An 18453-nucleotide genomic window follows, 5' to 3' on the forward strand; every position below is an offset into this window, starting at 1 on the left:
CTGCTGGGGAAGAACAGGAATTTTCAGAGTTTCAACCTACTGTTGGGATTCATTAAATCATTTCTTCTTCGTCTTCTTTTTCTTCTTCGTACAGTGGACCTGCACCAAGGAGAAGAACTGGTTCTGTTTTGTGTTCAAGCTTTGGTAATTCTTTACACAATTTATCATTACAACAGAACTGCTTACATATGTTACTAGCAATCCATCTCTTTGCAGTTCTTTATCTGTATGAGGAAAAGCAAAAACATCCTGAAAGGGAGACCTTTGTTTTATTTCATTTATTACATTCAAGTGAAGGTCAAAAGGAAAAAAATTCTAAAACTCATAGTGTGAAATGAGTTTGCTCAGCATTTATTGGAATTTCTTTATTTAACTTGGTTCTCCCCATGTTACTAGAAAATAGTTTGGTATTTTAAAAATAAAAAAAGTGCTTTCACTGTCTCTCAATAAAATTCGGTGAATTTTTGAAGATAAAAAAGCTGGAGCAACTACAATGTATACCATTAACAGAAAGTAAATTCTACCTTGTTTTCATGCCCCAAAGTTCTTTTTCACTGTAAAATCAGACAGATTTTTAGACCTTTGACATTAATTTTAGTCAAAAATCAGAAGACAACCACCAATTTTACTTACAGTTATTGCTGACCCTTTAACATTCATTTGGAAGTGGTGATGACAGAAACATACTGTTTTTATTCTTTTGTATACAGAGTGGCTCTCGTATGTAACACCCTTCAGCTGTGCTTTATGTTTGCATACAGTATGGATGATCATGTACTGACAGCATCCGAAACGCAGAAAACTCACAGTAACCCTTAACTGATTTCAGTCTGTGAGGAATATTAACATGAGAAAGATGATTGTCTTTCAAACTTAATTCTAACACCTTTGCATAGCAAACGAAGCAGTTTTGTGATACTTTTGCTGTCCTGTTTTATACCCTCTACTATACTTCAGGGTGTTTCTAATGTGTACTTTGCTCTCATTTTGAAATATTATTTTTGACTGTTCCCGTTTCACTTACAGTGCCATTCAGTTCCATAAGGGCCAAACGCTACCACACTTGTCAGTGCAGTGGGACTGCTCCTTCAAAAAAGAACTATTTGGCATAATTATGATTAACCGTACCTGACTGTTTAAACTTCATTATGTTCTAAGTGCTTATAGAGGTAATAGTTGCTTACTCACACACTTCTTTGAATTTGACTTGGGGCTATCTTTTTATGTTATGACCTATCAGCTGGGAACCTTGACCTGTATGTTGGTTGCATTTTAAATTGCTAAGGTATTTTGTTAATTGTTCACCTACAAAGAACAGAGACCTAAAATCTCCTGTTTAATGAGCTCATTACAATGCTGTACACTTTGTAAATGGTGATCATTATGTATGAGACAAATAAGGAGAGCTTTCTTGAGCTGGATAAATCCAAACTCAAACCAGATCATCTGAACAAGTTAAATGTGAAGGACTTTGTGCCTTGCTTAGGAAAAATGTGTCGAAGATGAAGTATGAATAGTATTAATAGTCATGTTCATATTAGTACACTTTAAGACAATACCAATATGAAGGACTTCGTGCCTTGCTTAGGAAAAATACGGCAAAGATTAAGTGTATGAATGGTATTGATAGTCATGTTCATGTAGTGTATTTTAAGACGGTACCCCAGGACCTGTACCAAAAATAGTTTTTATTGCTTGTTACACAATATATGTATATTATATCTCTGAGTTTCTTCAGATATAAAATATCTCTGAGATATGAAATCTCTCTGAGATTTTTCCAATAAATCATTCAGTTTTTGCTGGATTTGGTAAAAGCATAGGGTACTGGTCAATCAAATCTCATTAATAAAATCTTTAAGTAATAGGGGTTAGAAGAAATTAGTAAAAGCTTTTCCCTTAGCAGTTTTGTACCACTTGTATATAAACAATTGAAAATGGACAAATCAAAAGACTTGCAGAACACCGCTGTTGCAAGGTCCACAAAGCAGAATCTAAAGGATTATAAAATATGCTATCAGTCTCTTGACCAGGAAAAAAAAAACCTGAGCACACTTTGTTGATAAAGATTAGAAAGGCAAATACAAGTAATAATGATCAGCTTCAGCCATGTGGAGTCTGCTCAAACACTTCCCGGACAGATGAGAAAAGCAGGTCCCTAATGCTTTGGATCCTTGCTTCAGCTGAACCACTCTTAGAACACAATGGCAGTTTTTTTCCTTGATTTAGGCCTAAATTCATCTGTTAATAAGAAAGGAGGTAGAACAGTTAGCTGGTGGGTATGAAAGGACAAAATAGAGTATGAAAATATAAGAAGGTTGTTTGTGGAAGTCACTGAAGTTTAGTTTTTTGACTGGTCTCATGCAGGGTTTTGTTCGTTTGGGTTTTTGGTTGTGTTTTGTTTGTTTGTTTTTGTTTAAATTGCCAATGCAGAAAGAAGTGAGGAATCCTACGGAAGGTTTCTGATGACACATTTCCCTAGGCATTGTCAGTATTCGTGTAGGTCTGGCTATTGTCCTAGAAAAAACGTATAATCTTGAGGACCAGGGAAGGGATGAAATACAGTAATACCAAGGGCAGTTTCACTCAGGGATCAACGACCAGAATTTCTAAATGAGGCTGTGAATGGGAAGGAGAAGAGAGGTACACATCTGTATGAAGTGAATACAGGATGGCTGTGAGTCTCCAATGCAAGAATGAATCCAGGATGTAGCTGAACTATAGATTGTGATAGAAAATTATTAATGCTGTTGGACCTGGTTCTGCTGTGACTCATGCAGAATGCCATCTACATTTCTGACGACTCTGAGCCCACAAAGGTGAACTCAGATTCAAATAGGCAGAGCGAGCTGAAGTGAAGACTGAAAAAAATGGTTTAGTTTAACAAACCAAAGACAAGCAACCAAAAGAGAATATGTTTCCCTCTGTGCTTCTATAATACAAAATGAAGGATTTAACATTAGGGAAAAAGAACTATTTAAGAAAAATGGTATCACTGTCACAAAGGAAAACGTATATAAAATAGCTGTGAACAAGTTCAGGTGAAAAATCAGAATGAAGTCTCTGTGTGATGAGGGCTGCTGTTGTGCTTTCCCAATATATAAAATAGCTGTGAACAAGTTCAGGCGAAAAATCAGAATGAAGTCTCTATGTGATGAGGGCTGCTGTTGTGCTTTCCCATAGGTTTAGCTGGAGCAAAAATCCTCTGAAATGAGGATCATGGAAGGCCTGGCTACACAACCAAGTAGTCGTGTTCTTATGGTCGAAATTAAAATTCTTAAACCCTCAGTGCAGGCTACATGAGCAACTGTAATTAGTTGGAAGGTATGCCTACCGCTATGCAGGCAATAAATGCTGTGTTTGGTAGTGTGGGAAGGGTAGAAAACTTATGTAGTCAAGTCATGAAGGAGATCTTAAAAAAGAGATTCAGTACAGCTAAGGTCAATACACAGGGATGAAAAACTGACCTGTCGTGAAAATAATAGGAGTTACATGGACAGAGGAGAAAATGAAAGACATATGAGTATAAAGAAATGAAGAACAGCAAGTGCAGGAACTTCGTTAGAGAACTAGTAGATGGGCAGGACCATTGAGAACTAAAGGGAGGCATAGCAAAATAGAAGAGAAATATAAATAGGAGAAACTTCACTATGCAGGAAATTGGATCAAAAACCTTCTCTTAGTAGAAGAGTGGAGTAAGTAGAAAGTGGATTTATCAGAACAGCGTGCTTTTGAACAACTACATGAAATAGATAGTAATTAACACCAAATACTGAAAGAACAAGTAGCAAAACTGCTGGAGAAATTTGAAATTGAAGCTGTAAAAATATAAAGAAAGTTGCCTGTCAAACAGAAGACAAGGTGATTGAAGAGTGGAAGAGCTACTCTTCCTTATGGTCATTATTGTTAAGTAGTTTTCTAAACAGTTGCAACAGTGAAGTTTCCTAAGGAGTTTGTACTGTCTGTTGCTTAAGAAACATTCACTATTAGTCTGGACTAATGGGCAGAATTAAACTGATATACATTGCCCTCCCCATGAGAGGATGAGCACTACAGGCAGCCAGGAAGGAGCAGGGATTATATGAGACTGTTAAAAAACCAAGTTAGAAGTAATTTTAAAACAGTGATTGTTCAGCTTCTTTTTAGGTGATGGGGCAGTCAGGGTATCTGGATCTCCTACATACAGAGCTTGATGAGGAAAAATTGTCAAATACGAAGATTCTAAAATAACCTTTTAAAGGAGTTAGCTGATAACCAGGGAAAAAAGGATAGCAGATACACAGCTCTCATCTACACACAGTTCCTACACAACGAATGCCACAGTCTCTGTCCAGAAGCTTGCGTAGCCCATATTGCACATTTCTACAGGGCTGCTGCTTCTTTCTTGCTCTGGCAGATGCAGCTGCTTAGCCTGAGCTGTGATCTACTAACTGGCTGCAGCTGATGTGTGGAGTTGTGGAGCAAGAGAGTGGGCAGGGATGCATCATGCCTTTTAGGGATGGTGGGAGCAAAATGAGTGAAATGAAAATGTATGCACCACATCATATTTTAGACAGCGCGGCCATTCCCTAGTCAGGTAGACAAACATAATGGGAATGGATTGGGAATTTCCAGAGGCTTTTGGGCTGCATTACTGCCCAGTGCATTTGATGTATTTCGTTCACAAACTGATATTTGATTATCCTTTGAGCTATTACAGAGGCAAGGTAAAGCAGATTTTTCTATGTGTGCTACTGGAATATATTTCAGATTTTTTTTTTTTAAGTAATAACGTATACCTGTAGAACTAAACAATTTTTAAATAGAATTCTCCCTAAGGAGAACATGAACAGGTAGATGAGGTAAGAAATGAAAATTTCATGCTTGCCAGTCAGAGTCCAAGTGCTGGAAGATGTAAAGATTTCCCTTTGGGCAGAATATGCTTTTGTGGAATTTATTCATGCCTTCTCTTAAATAGCTTCTATGTTTTGCCATTACAGGAACCTGATTATGTACTGCCTTGGAGATACTATTATTTGCATGTCTATAAATGAAATGTAAAGAATCATGAAGAAAAGGTTGCAGCATTTCGCTCTCCCTTTGGTCAATGGCAAGGGTTCTCACCAGCCACAGAGAATGAAGTCTTGGATCTCAAATTAGAAGCACTCATTACTTGATTTAATATTATAACTTCATCTTTATAACTCAAAAAAAACCAAAAAAACCAAAAAAAACCAAACAAACCCCTGAAAAATAGACTAATAGCATATTATGGGTGTATTTGACCCCCTAGTAAAAATGCATATCATAGACCCCAAACCTGTCACCAGCAGTGGTAGGAGGAACTGAGAAATGTTTGCAATTTAATTTTTATGCCTTCATGGGAGCTATGGAAATGATAAATCTGAAAAAAGAGGTTGAAAATCTTTTAGTATTCTAAATTATTTTGTGATTCCTTTGATTTTATCCAATGATACATTGCAAAGAAATTTCAGCAGAGAATCGCTAGCATTATTATAAGTAAGTTCTTGATTTTTCTGGATGACAGGTTGCATGCTGTGCACATGCAGTTTGTGATTGACTGGGACGGTGACATTATCTGAAAAAAATGTTTCAGTGTATTCAGGGCCTTGACTTTACACTAACAAAGTTAATGGCAATGTTGTTAGTCACTTGACATAGTGATGAAATAATGATATAAATCCTGAAATTTAACAGTATATTAAATAGGTAGTTTCAGATTTTTATTTTTGCAGTGCTGTATTTTCAAAAGGTGGCAAATCTATCTTGAATTGTTCATTTCAGCTGGAAACAAAGCACAAAATTCTAGAACTAAGTCACTGAAATGTTTCACTTGATAAGCAAAAATCAGTATTTAGTAAAAACAGGTGATGTTAGAGATCATTTGGAAAGAAATACAGGAAAACCCTACTTCAGAAAGCTTTTTAAAAATATCTACGAATGCTAAGTGACTTAAGCATGAATTATACATTATCTCTTCTTTAATATTCTTTTATTTATTATTCTTGCTACTTAAAGCTTTCTTCCTGTCTTCATTTCATTTAGAGAAAGAGAAAAAGGTTATTCTGTTGAATCACTTCTTTCAAAGCAATCTCAGGCAGCCTTAGAAAACAAGAGATAATACACTCAACATTGTAAATTCCACCGAAGGATTTAATCTAAGTTACTGTTTTTTTTAAAAGTTGATAAAAAATAACTTACTTCTTAACGTACGTTTCTTTCTTTGAGTCAAAAAATCCTGTTTCCAGCCATCAAATAATAGATTGCTAATTTGTTTTGTCTTTCTCATCGGATACGTTCAATGTCACAGTCCCTTTTCTCAAATCTCAAAGGAAGCCTCAGAAAAAAAATTCGCAGGATGTTTATACTATGTAATTGTTTCTTAACTTTGTAGAAAGCTTCCAATGCGGTGATGCTCAGCTTGAATTTAAATACAGTTTACCCACTAGCCAGTCCAACCCACTTTCAAGCCAGATTTAGCATGCACCGGATGGAAGGCATGTGCTTAGCTTTTTCATTAATACTGTGCCTAGACTTATGTAGATTAATTTTAAATGATAAATGTTAAAATTTATAGATCACAAGATTGCCCCGTGCACTGTTATTTCTTTTATGCCGTGGACTGGCTACAATTTTTCTTTCTTTGCTCTTTAAAAAGAAATGTATTAATGTACTTTTCATTCTTAACAGCAGTGAAAATGACTTAATTTCACCTCTGGGTCTCTCGTAGAGTGATTTTTCTGAGGACAACTGCATGCTATCCTTCCTGATATTTGTAATTTTTTTTCACAACAGGATCAAGCTAAACTTCTTGTCTGTTATTGCTGTATTACATTTTATTCCTCAGTCAGGTGAAATACATAGAGTCATGCTAGACATTTAGACGTAATTAAAGCTTCCAATTCTTCTACTTTGTCGTGGGGACATAAGTCATTTTGTGGGGCTATTTCTGGATCTCTCCTAAGCAAGTAAAGGCAAACTTTATGAAAGGAACGTACTCTCATTACGTCAGTTTGTAACACACTCAGAATGTATTAGGGACATAACTTCAGGATAATGAATTGTTAAAAAAACCTTAAGGAGTGAATTTGGAATTAATTTATCTCCATCAATTTCTATAAATGTAATCACCACTCATAATGCACAGTCTTGATTTAATATAATTTCTGCATACAGCCAGAAAAAAAAAAACAATCACTGTAGGTGCAAATATGAACTCACACATTGATCTAAGTTCCAGTTGCATCTTACTCTAAAGCTACTTCATTGAATTTCATCAGTTGTGGTATTTTCCTTTTACATATTTCTCCATTTATAGACACTCGGATTCTGCTAATCATATTGCGTACTATCTGCCTGCAGAGTTAGCCAGGCAGTTACCTTAAAACAAATACGGTCTAGTCTTCAGATTTTTCTTGGGCCAAATGCAAAAAAAGAGGAGAGACTTCTCCAGAGCCCCATTTCATGCAATAACTTTCCTGTCCACAGCCTGCATTCCTAAACTAACAGAGCAGAAGAATTTATTGCTGATAGTACTAAAATCTGGTGCAGATAATCAGTCGATAGGAGTTAAAGGGAACACAGATATGATGTAGCTGATTCACTGGGAACATGAGACTTCTAAGAGGAGATGGTATTATAGCCAAAATCAGGTTGGCTTCCCAGCACTCACTGGGTTTTGGTTGTAAAGCAGAGAATTCTACAGAGTATGAATTTTTAGCTGGACATCCTTTTCCCCCCAAATGTCTAGTTCTGAAAAGTCTTTGCAGGTTTATTTTAAAATTTTAACTTTAACTTCTTGTAGTCATGGCTTATCTGCAAACGTAAGAGTAGGAAAAACAGACTTGGGTTAGTAAGACTAGCTCAGCAACATTCATTTTCAGGGATAAGGAGATAATCCCTACTCTGTGAGGTGATAAATTAGTTGATAATTCACTGACTGGAAATTCAAGGAATCAAAAAAGACCTGTAGGAAAGACTTTTAAGTAAATGCTACAACTTACACACATGGAATAGTAGTTATTTTGTTTTCCTTTGTTTAATTTTTTTTTTTTTTAATTTAATGCAAACCCAAGGGATTTTGTTACAAAGAGAGGAAACTAACTGGGAAAAACCACAATGTTTCTGTGAAGCGTTATTCAGCTATTGATTACTCAGTTTTCAAGTCTTGTCTACAAACACATAGGAACATCTACATTATCTACATTCATGCTCATTGTTGCTATAGGCAAGCCATTGTCATTTTTCCTTTCGTCTTTTATATTCTGAGGAGGCCATGGAGGTTATAAAAGTAGTCGGAACTATTTTTTTGTGGGGCTACAATAACGATGGGTGATGCTTCTAACATTGCCCATGTAGATGCAGCCAAAACAAAGACAGACAGCTCAGGAATTGGCCCTTAAAATACTCTAAAAGTTAACTAGTAAATGTTTGACTAGGACAAATACTTGACTGGGAGGAAAAACAATGGTCTTTCAGTAAAGTAACCTGGTCTAAGATCTCTGCATAGCCATGGGAAAGACTCTTCCGCTATTCCTTAAAAGGCTGGAATTCTTAATGATGGCTTCTTGTCCAAACTAGTTTTCAGCTAACTTGCATTAGCATTGTAAAAGCTTCAACACTAGGCTGATGCTCCAACCAGGAGAAACTTGATGGCTTTTAGTGGAATCTTCTTCCTGAAGTGAAACTCACATTTTCAACGCAGAGCTATATAAGCAAAATCCCACTTACTGGGTTTATATCACAAAGTGCCAGTGTTCAGACCATTTGGGACACATCAATATTTAAGATAAACTGAAGGAAAAGCTCACAGAAATCCCCAGAAAGTCAGTTAGCACACCTCTGTTTCCTTATTATCAAACACCTTTGTTACTTCCTCCTTTTCATGTTCCTTCTTTGCAGACTTCACTGTTTTTTTTTCTTTTGTCTGATACTGAACATGTGCACTATAAATATATGTTGCTACATATATTTGCAGTCTTACTTGTGTTTCTGTCATCTTGAACAGTCTATTTTTTTCTGCCTTGGACTTACCATCTTTCTATCTGGTTAGATTCATTCATGCCACACTGTAAATTCCTCTCCCTCTACTTATCGGCTAGTTTAATAGTCTTAGCACACCATACTATTACATGTTTTTCTATAATAGATACCATACATTGTTAATCTTTGTTAATAGATTTGACATATTACTGTAAGATATATATTTTATGACACTGTTTATACAAAAGAAAGTAGCCTGTTGCACAAACATTTCCCACAAGTACATCTATATTGAAGAAGGCACGACTAAAGGTCCTGTTCCTCCAGAAATAACTCTGAATTAAATGAAATCCTTACCAGGGAGATGTGGTGGAAAAGGCCCAAAAGGGATCTCCCATGATATCAGCTCCATTCTGCTCCTGCTGGAGGCTATGTTGTCCTATAATAGTCTTCATAAATTTAAAAAGGGTTGTCTTCAAACTAGTTCTTCCTTTAACATTCTTCTCCCATTGTCCAATAAACCTGCTAGTACACTGATCATTTTTAAAGACGTATGTTGGGAGGTCAGATGTGTATTTTTAGGTACAGAGATAAATAATAAAGTCATACATTTCCAGCACTTCTACCTTTCCATTTCTTTTCAGTCTTGCACTTACGGCTTTGCACAGAACACCATCTTTCAAGATCTTGTATGCAGAAGATCTTCCCATAGAGGAAACAAACGTCATGGAATATTGGTTTCATATAAGTTGGAATATGCTGGATAAAATATGAAAACCAACATTTTATTTTAATTGATAAGTGTCTGGGTTCTGACACAGTCTGTATCACATGAATTCCACGCATGCTTTTGGGTCTAACAGCAATGAACGCACGAAGTTTGTGTGAAGTCAAAATTGACAGCTAGCAACAATTTTGCTCAAATTGTTTCTCCACTCCAATTCTGACAAACTATTTTCCTCTTTTCTTGCAGTTTTCCACTTGTCCCACAAAGTCACTCGAGTGGTTCCAGAGAGTGCTCTGCTGATTGTTCTGGGTGTCATCCTTGGTGGTGTTGTATGGGCAGCAGATCACATCGCCTCCTTCACCCTTACACCGACCGTATTTTTCTTCTATCTGCTGCCCCCCATTGTTCTGGATGCCGGATATTTCATGCCAAATAGATTGTTCTTTGGAAATCTGGGTTCCATCCTTTTGTATGCTGTTATTGGGACAATCTGGAATGCTGCTACAACTGGTTTATCTCTCTACGGTATCTATACAACAGGAATAATGGGTAAGTTCGATCTGTGAAGGCATAATTGTCAATGCTACTGTATGACAGTTGCTAGATGGGTGATACTTTACAACTTAACAACTCTTTTCAGCAGAAAAATCATCCAGTTTTAATGGGAGCAATTTGTAATATTTTTTTCCAAATTTAAGAATGATCTGAGAAATCTTCTCTGAAGCAAGTGCCAAAGGGACTTGAACCTATGTCTCTCATATTTCCCTGGTCTGAATGGGTCCATACACTCTCAGGGTACAGCTCAGGATTCATCCTGCTAATGGACATCTGGACAAAAAGACATTCTGGAGGGCTTGTTTCCTTCTGCTGTGATAGAAAGCTTCAAAGTTACTGTGAAATGGAATTGCCTTCCTTTGGTCAGCCTTCATATTAAGTAAGCAATGGTTGCTGAGTAGGTATGTATGCATGACACATCTCTATTCCATCTTCTGTGGCTGGAAATTGCAACTGAAGATGTACAGAGCCAAGTAACACATGTAAGATGCACTGTCTTAATTATTGTACAAGATAAGGGCATGGGGCTGCTAGAAGAGGCACAGAACAGAAGTTCTCATTTCCTCAGCAGGAGTGGTGTATGTCCATAAGCTGTGTCCTGCCATCTGAAGAACGATAAGTCACGTTGTATGTGGACTGCATGTGTTTTGAAGCAGGCATTCTGTCTGTGCTTTTTTAGTGTCTGTACTGAAGAAGCTCAACAGCCCTTCTAGGACAAAATTCTTGCAGGTTAGTGAGTTCTAGAAAGTACGTCCAGGGCACGTCTGGGTGCTGCTGAGAGCAGTACCCATCCAGCAGGCTGCTGTGCCTGTGCACCCTGCCTGTCTGTTCTTGGCAAACAGTGCTGAGATCTTGAATGGAGTGAGTGGCTCCAAGACCAACAGCAGTGTGTTGTGTTGTACAAAAGGCTCAACAGCCAGTTGTGGGGCTGTTAGTAACTGTTACGCACCATGGTACAAAACTGACTCGGAGCAATTTACCACAGATTTCCTCCTCAGTCCAGGTAAAAAGAGTGCCTTGAATGTCAGAAGCTGCGAATTTTCCAAAGAACAATTTTGTGATGAAGAACTAAATTATTAGCTGATTGTTACAGAAGATAACACAGTGGGGCTTTCCAGCCTCAAAACTTGCTCCCATTGTCCAGCACAGGGAAGCAGCAGAATCTGGAGCTGGGTTCTTTGAGCACAAGTTTGGGATATCTGTTCCATCCATTTTAAAGGAAACCTCTGTCCTCCTTATTTGAAAATCCCAGTCTGAAAGAACTAGGCCACAGACTTGTTCACATGAGACTCATCTTACGTAACTGCAGATGCTTGTAATGTAGACATCTATGATAGACTTAGCTTACATTTTATATATTTGACTTAATATAAGTCCCATTTTATAAGTATTTTTCTTTAGAAGATACAAAGGTGACAGCTCAGATGCAGGCACTAGTGACTTTTATAGGTAGGGAAGGTTTTTTATGTGCTTTCAGCCTGTCGACACAATATCTTGCATTCACAATTTCACATTTATAGTTAAATACAGGCTTTCAGGAACAAAAAAGATTACAATATTGCTATTGCAACAGATTGGATAAGGATTTATTACTTTAAATATCCAAGCTGCTTGGAACAATGTAAAAAACCTGACCAAAAATATTTTATTAACACCCTCTTCTGAGGGATATAATGAATAATAATTGCTTTTAAAAATATGTTTATAAAAATAATTAAAGGAAAAGCATTGACCTCTTTATGACCTGTGAAATGGAAAAGTCAAATGTTTTCTCAAAAATCTTAAGTGAAATATCCATTTCTTTCTTGCTCTCCTACCAAGCCATAAACAATTCTTGATTAACTGTAAAAGCTGGATTTGATGGCTACATGTTCTGCTTCATCATTACACAAATCCTCAGTGACAGTATACACTAGAGCTCTGAACTTACCATTAAAGGGGAGAGTCAGCCCCTACCACAAGTAAAGCTCTACAAGAGAAAAATAGGGATGTTAACAAAGGCAAACAATAAGCTGGCATGCCTGGTGAATCTAAATGTTTAGAATGAACGTTATTGGTATACTGTGGGGACCTGTCTTTACTACTACGACATACTATAACCCACTAGAGTTCTAATTTCAGCTATGGAAAAGGCCAGAGAATCCTGTCCCTGATTCAAACTATGTCATTCTCCAGCAAAGCTAAGTAGGGCTTTAAAATATCTACACGACACATACTAACGCACTAAACACATTGCGTTGACCTGCAAGTTGTCAGCAAGATCTGAGCACCACACTTTGTGAAAAGCCTTGATTTGTTGGAGATAGGAGAATGGTGAGTTACTCAGTTTTTAGAAGAATTCACAGCAGCCTCTGGTTGAAGTTCTATGGCATATTTTTGTTTCTACCTCACATTTTCTACAATTGGAAAAATATATTAAATTAAAATGTAGGAATGTATATCCACTACAGACTAAGATGAACTAAAACCAAATTACTTCCAATTTACCATTGAATGGGCCTGTAGTGCTGTCCACCAATATGAGAGTGCATAATCCAAATTGGGTTACATAGATTTCCTACATAAATAAACACAAAAGCAGCTCTTTGTTTGCATTCCATATCCTTATAGGTACTATAATTTGCAGAAGAAGAAAAGAGAAGGTGATAATAACAAGAAATCCTTCTTTAGAAGTGAAATTAAAAGATCAGCACCTTAACTATTAACTAAGAGCCATACCAGTCTGCTTTCACAGAGGTATCTAATCCTAAATCTTCCTGTCTGATTGCATCTAACTGTTCACCACCTGCTGGAGAACTAACACTTCTCTGTAGAATAATTGTGGTTGTGACTAATGCTTAGAAATGTTTTTCCTGTACAATCTAGGTCATAGCAACAACATGCCGAGTATATGTAGAAGTCTTAAGCTGGGCCAAGTGAACTTACCCTGGTCAGGTGTCGCTGCTGGCAGCTAGTCACTCTGGGCTCTGGTGAGCTGGAGGAAGCAATGGTCATGTATCGCTTGAAAATAACTTTCGTTATTAGTTTAAATAAAAGTCTGATTTAGAAACTCCATGCCTCTTGGCACTGCTTGGTAGGAATTACAGATGTGTCCTAACCTTTCCATAAATACTTGCTCACTAGCTTTGCAAGTCTTCAAAGAATGTACCAACGATTATAATTGGTAATGTATAAAAAAGATAAGCAATCTTAGCGAGCCAATTTATTTTAAAAGTTTACATTCTATTGTGCTCTGATATCTGACAGTTATTGCTGTTGGGCTTGTGCCTTCTTTAAGCATGGCAGAGGAGAACAAGGTTTGATGGAACTATTACTTAGATTAAGGTTCAAGGCTGTCCTCAGAATTTTTGGCACAGACTTCAGCTCGTTTCAACCCCTCTCTCACACTAAAACAGATAGATTCAGTCTTTATTCAGAGCCCAATATGTCCAACAGCGACCAAGACTATTTCTCTTTTTGCAAATATAAAGTAGTTATATGTCTGTGCAAACTACCAATTTCTGTTTTCAGGACCTTGCCAAGGTCCCTATAAACTGTATGGAAAACATTGTAGATTCTGGGATTGTCAGAGAGCAGCTAAGAGAATACGTACTACTGCAACTCCCCTAGATCCCTGGCCTTTACCGTGTACAACATGGTGTTGTCCACTCCTGTCTCTGGCTGCCCATGTAAGTGTCCTTCTCTTGAGTAAATATGCCCATGCCATTTTGTATCAAAAATATTTGGAATCTAGTTTCTGTTTCAATTACCTTCCAAGCACTAAACTTTCTGGATTTGAAAAATGATCTCATAATGGTTCTTGCCAGAAGAGTGGCCATAGTGTTCTGGAAGTAAGATACAGAAAATATTGGTCCCTTGGCTACAGCTACTGACTGACATTGACTCACGCTTCCAGATGGATTTCTCCCTCACCTGTAGAAATCATGCCTGATACAACTGTCTATTAATTTTGGGCATGGGCCTCTGCACTGTGTTCTAATGAATGAATTCTCAACACATTCCTTCTTTGCTCTTCCTCATAATTTTGGGCTTCATCACCTCTTAATGAACCTTGCTTCCTCCTCCATCCATTAATGAATACAAAGGAAATTTTCCTGTTTTCTACCCTTTCAAAAGTCTGTTCCCCAGAAAAAAATGATGGGCATACCACTCAGTCTCATGAAGAGGGCAAATTTTGCAAGATATTTAGGAAGTTAAGCAAAGCAATCTTTGTGGCTCTCCCTTTTCTATTACTTTTAAAACAATAGTGATGCTTGTCTCACTCTGTTTGCAAAACAACAAAATAACCTTAATAGCCAAAAGAAGATTAAAATAAAATAAATAGATACTGGGTTACTTTTTCACCAGAGTTTTGTAGTTTCAAAACTTCAAAAGTTTTCAAAAATAATTTCAAAAATAACAATTTCAAAAATGGTTGCCAAAATTCCTAAGGGCCTACAATAGAAACATGTTGAGGCACGTTTTAGTCCTTCATCTGTTTTTATGGTCCACTTGCAAACAATTGAACAGTGGTCTCATGAATTACGATTTGGGAAAAAGTGGCTTAGCTGCACCTATCAAAGAATGTCTACCTCAATAATGAGGTTGCAAATGGTGTTTAACTGAGTGCTGTTAAGCCCTACTGTAGAAGTTCTAAGCAACCAAGGTCAAATTTGGCCAGTGGCTTGAAGCATTTTGGAATGTTTGCTTCAGGAGTACTGGTATATTACTCTTACCATCTTGTCAGCTCTCAGTTATCTTGAGATAATTTACTCAGGTTCGATAAAACATACCATGCGAATATAGATCTGGAAATACTCCTCTGAAAGGCCTTGCCATAAGAACAGGACTGTACTGCTCCCTCAATCAGCTTTGATCCACAGGGGCCAATGCTGGACCCAACAAACCTTGTAGGATACAGGGTGACACAGGAGAACTTGAGTTTCTGTGCCGTGCTTTCCAGTTGATGCCTTAGGATCCCTGTTTTCAAGGATTTTCGTTAACTGTAATATCGTGGTCTGTCATTACTATAGATAACACAGATCTGACTCTGCTGATATTTTGTTTGCTTTGTTTTTGAAGGTGAAATGGAGATTGGACTGCTGGACTTCCTCCTGTTTGGCAGCTTAATTGCTGCTGTGGATCCTGTAGCTGTTCTGGCAGTGTTTGAAGAAGTCCATGTCAATGAAATTCTATTCATCATTGTTTTTGGAGAATCGCTTCTGAATGATGCTGTTACTGTGGTAAGTAAACGACATATCCTAAAGCCACCCAAACTCTAGAGGGTTTCTTCTGAAGTTTATTTTCCCATAAATGAAATACTGTAGCATCTGTGTTTATCTACTCATGGACTAGTGTAGCGTAGCTCATGATGTTCCCTGTCTTGCTTGCAAACGCCGTACTGACAAGATTAAACGTTTGAGCGCGAAAGCTATTTGGAGTTCCCAAGTCACATAAAAATATACACTCCTGGGTTGGATGAGCATAAAGATATTTAAAATGAACTTTCAGGTCTTTATGTTTTATTTGCCTTTGCTGTTCAAGTAGGGCCTTTGTGACTTATTGACATTAGTTCCAGGGATTTTAAGCCTTTCTTGCTGTTGTTTTTTAATGAGCATATGCTTTTCTGTGTATTTCCATTATGCCCATAGTTTATATGCATACCTCAGATATACAGTTAGAGAGAATACTCGCCAAAGTACTTATGCCTGTTCTCTCTCTTTTCCTTCAATCAGATGATTATCAAGCAGATATATAACAAAGAGCCAAACTGGGAAAAATTGAGGGACATTTTAGAAAGTTTCTGGTTGGGTTTGGGCTTTTTTGGTAACGTTAATTATTTCTGCTGATGTTTTTATTTTGATTGAAACACCTTCTCTTTTAACACCAAATTTTTCTCAGAATAAAATAGTCAATAGTTTTGTAGTACAGTGCTAGTGGGCAAGGACCAGGAAGCACTATGGCAGAAAGATCCTATGCAACTGAGTTGCTACGGAGCTTCAGTTCACTTCTTGGACCATCTCCTATTCCTGCTCCTGCAGATCTCCAAAGGAGGGTAAGACATGTCCACCAGGCTCAGTGACTTAATTCTTTTGCAACCGAGGCAGCAAGGCACTGTGGGGTCATTGGCAGCAGCCTAACTGTTCACATGAGTTTGAAAATGCCATTTGGGTCCTCCAGAGAAACCTTATGGCCTTTAGATATCAGTCTCATTAGTACTTTTAGACTGTTACCAGAAACATTAAAATAAACCCTTGTTGAACTCAAGTATCAACATCGCTGGCTTTCAGAAGGAAAGGAGGTTTTTTTCCTGTGGAATGAACACAAGCACTAACTCTACAAATAAACGGAAGTTTGACTGTTTGTTGAAGAAAATCCAGAGAGAAGAGTAAGCGTGATCAAGAGTCAGAAATCACAGTCTGCGAGAAAGTTTGAAACGACTAGAGTTCTTACCTTGAAAAAGGAAAGACCGGAGGACAGAAGAAAGTGGATGATGTAGCATTCTTTAGATGTTAAATATGTAAAAGACTACTGTTATAGAGCAAAATAACCTGTATGGCATGACTGGGGTAAATACAATAAGAATTAACAAGCTTAGCTGCAACAAGGAAAGCTGGAAAAGCCATAGTAAAGTTCTCTTCCATCATTGGAAGAATTAAGAATAGATTACACAGGCATGAGTCAAGAATGATGCTCATACAAACCTTCTTAGGCAGGGTTATGGATAATATAAATTCTTTACTTTAAGCACTGTCATGTTCAGTCAATAATTTAAAAAATTTTAGTGCAATTATTACAGTTTATTCTATGCTCATTTTACATATGTTCAACCTATTTAAATTCAGTATCTTATTATTATCATCTTGTTATTATCTTAGTTATCTTATACAGATGATAAAGTAAATCTGCCAAATACCTGGATTTTAGAGTGAGAGGTGCTTTGGAAAACACATCTACGTGTAACAATCCTTCTTACAGATAGAAATTATATTGAAATAAGAAATGCAAATAGGTTTTTTTTTGGTTTTTTTTGGTTTTTTTTTTTTAAATTCTGTTTCTTCTTGCTTTGGTGCATTTTTTCCATTTTGAAAAATTCAAAATCTGTAAAATCTTTTTCCTCCACACAGAATTTCCCTCAGTTGTACATAATTTCAGAATTTATAACGTTGGGAACCATAATGAGGTCATTTCAATAGGTTTAATTCAGGAGCAAATATTAAGTTAGTTTACTTTTCTTTCAGGTGCTGTACAACGTGTTTGAATCTTTTGTTACAATAGGTCCAGAGAATGTGACGGGGATTGAATGTGTCAAAGGCATAGGTGCGTAGAATTGAATTCCGTATCCCATCATTAATTTACAAATGCAGAGTTTTAAACAAATTATTACTATTATGCTGTCAGTAACATTACTTTTGAGCCCTCTCCCTTGTCACTCATATTCCCACACTCCTGTGGCATAGACGAATGCCTTAAGAAAATAAATAAGTGAATATTCCTGAATATTTGAGAAACTTGATCAGATTTGTTTTCTTCTGAGGAGACTCAACAGACGTGGAGTTCAGTTTTTAAGACCACCAAACTTGACAGATATACATATTTTCTTTGTGGTTTAGAACATGTCCTTAGTTTCAGCCGATGCTCTCACTGCCTTCCAGGGAAGTTGAGATTGCATATAGGTATTCTCACTCCTTATCACTGATTGCCATCAAGTAATGTTTGCCAGTGACTATCAAGAAATGTTATTGACCTAAACATTTAGTCACTATTTCCCATTTCAAGTACGACATGATACCACATTATGTTATGAATCAGTGTTTTAACAGTGGCTTTGGCATATTCTATAATATGCTTTCAGAAAAGCATTTCTTTACAGAACACGGGAAAAATATTGTTCAAAGAAATGTAGGGGTTTTGAGTAAGCCTAAAATGATGAGGCTTAACAGAAAATAACCTTGTGTGTTTGTTTTTTTTTCCCCTACAGAATGCTGCATTCACATACCAAGTGCTCAAAAGCAACTCATGTTGTTGCACTTTAGAAATCATTTTTGATGTGTACTCCAAAATTTTCTGATTTGCTGGCCGTACAATAGAGGGGAACTAGGTCAAACCATTATATTTCCACAGTTTAAGCTGTGTTTGTTTTTGTTTTTCAGTGTCATTCTTTGTGGTGAGCCTGGGTGGGACACTGGTTGGCATTATCTTTGCATTCC

At 37.0% G+C, this 18453-nt stretch overlaps 1 protein-coding gene across 1 annotated transcript in view; it reads left to right on the forward strand.

The window, feature by feature from the left end:
• The window catches only part of SLC9A3 (solute carrier family 9, subfamily A (NHE3, cation proton antiporter 3), member 3), a 50645-nt gene that overhangs the window by 15034 nt on the left and 17158 nt on the right, over nucleotides 1-18453 (forward strand). The window contains 4 exon segments of the mRNA XM_010082813.1: nucleotides 9956-10258; nucleotides 15326-15486; nucleotides 17485-17563; nucleotides 18397-18452. Of these exon segments, the coding sequence (XP_010081115.1) occupies nucleotides 9956-10258; nucleotides 15326-15486; nucleotides 17485-17563; nucleotides 18397-18452 (599 nt within the window).

Source organism: Pterocles gutturalis, unplaced genomic scaffold, assembly GCF_000699245.1.
Source record: "Pterocles gutturalis isolate BGI_N339 unplaced genomic scaffold, ASM69924v1 scaffold3575, whole genome shotgun sequence".
Lineage (NCBI taxonomy): Eukaryota > Metazoa > Chordata > Aves > Pterocliformes > Pteroclidae > Pterocles > Pterocles gutturalis.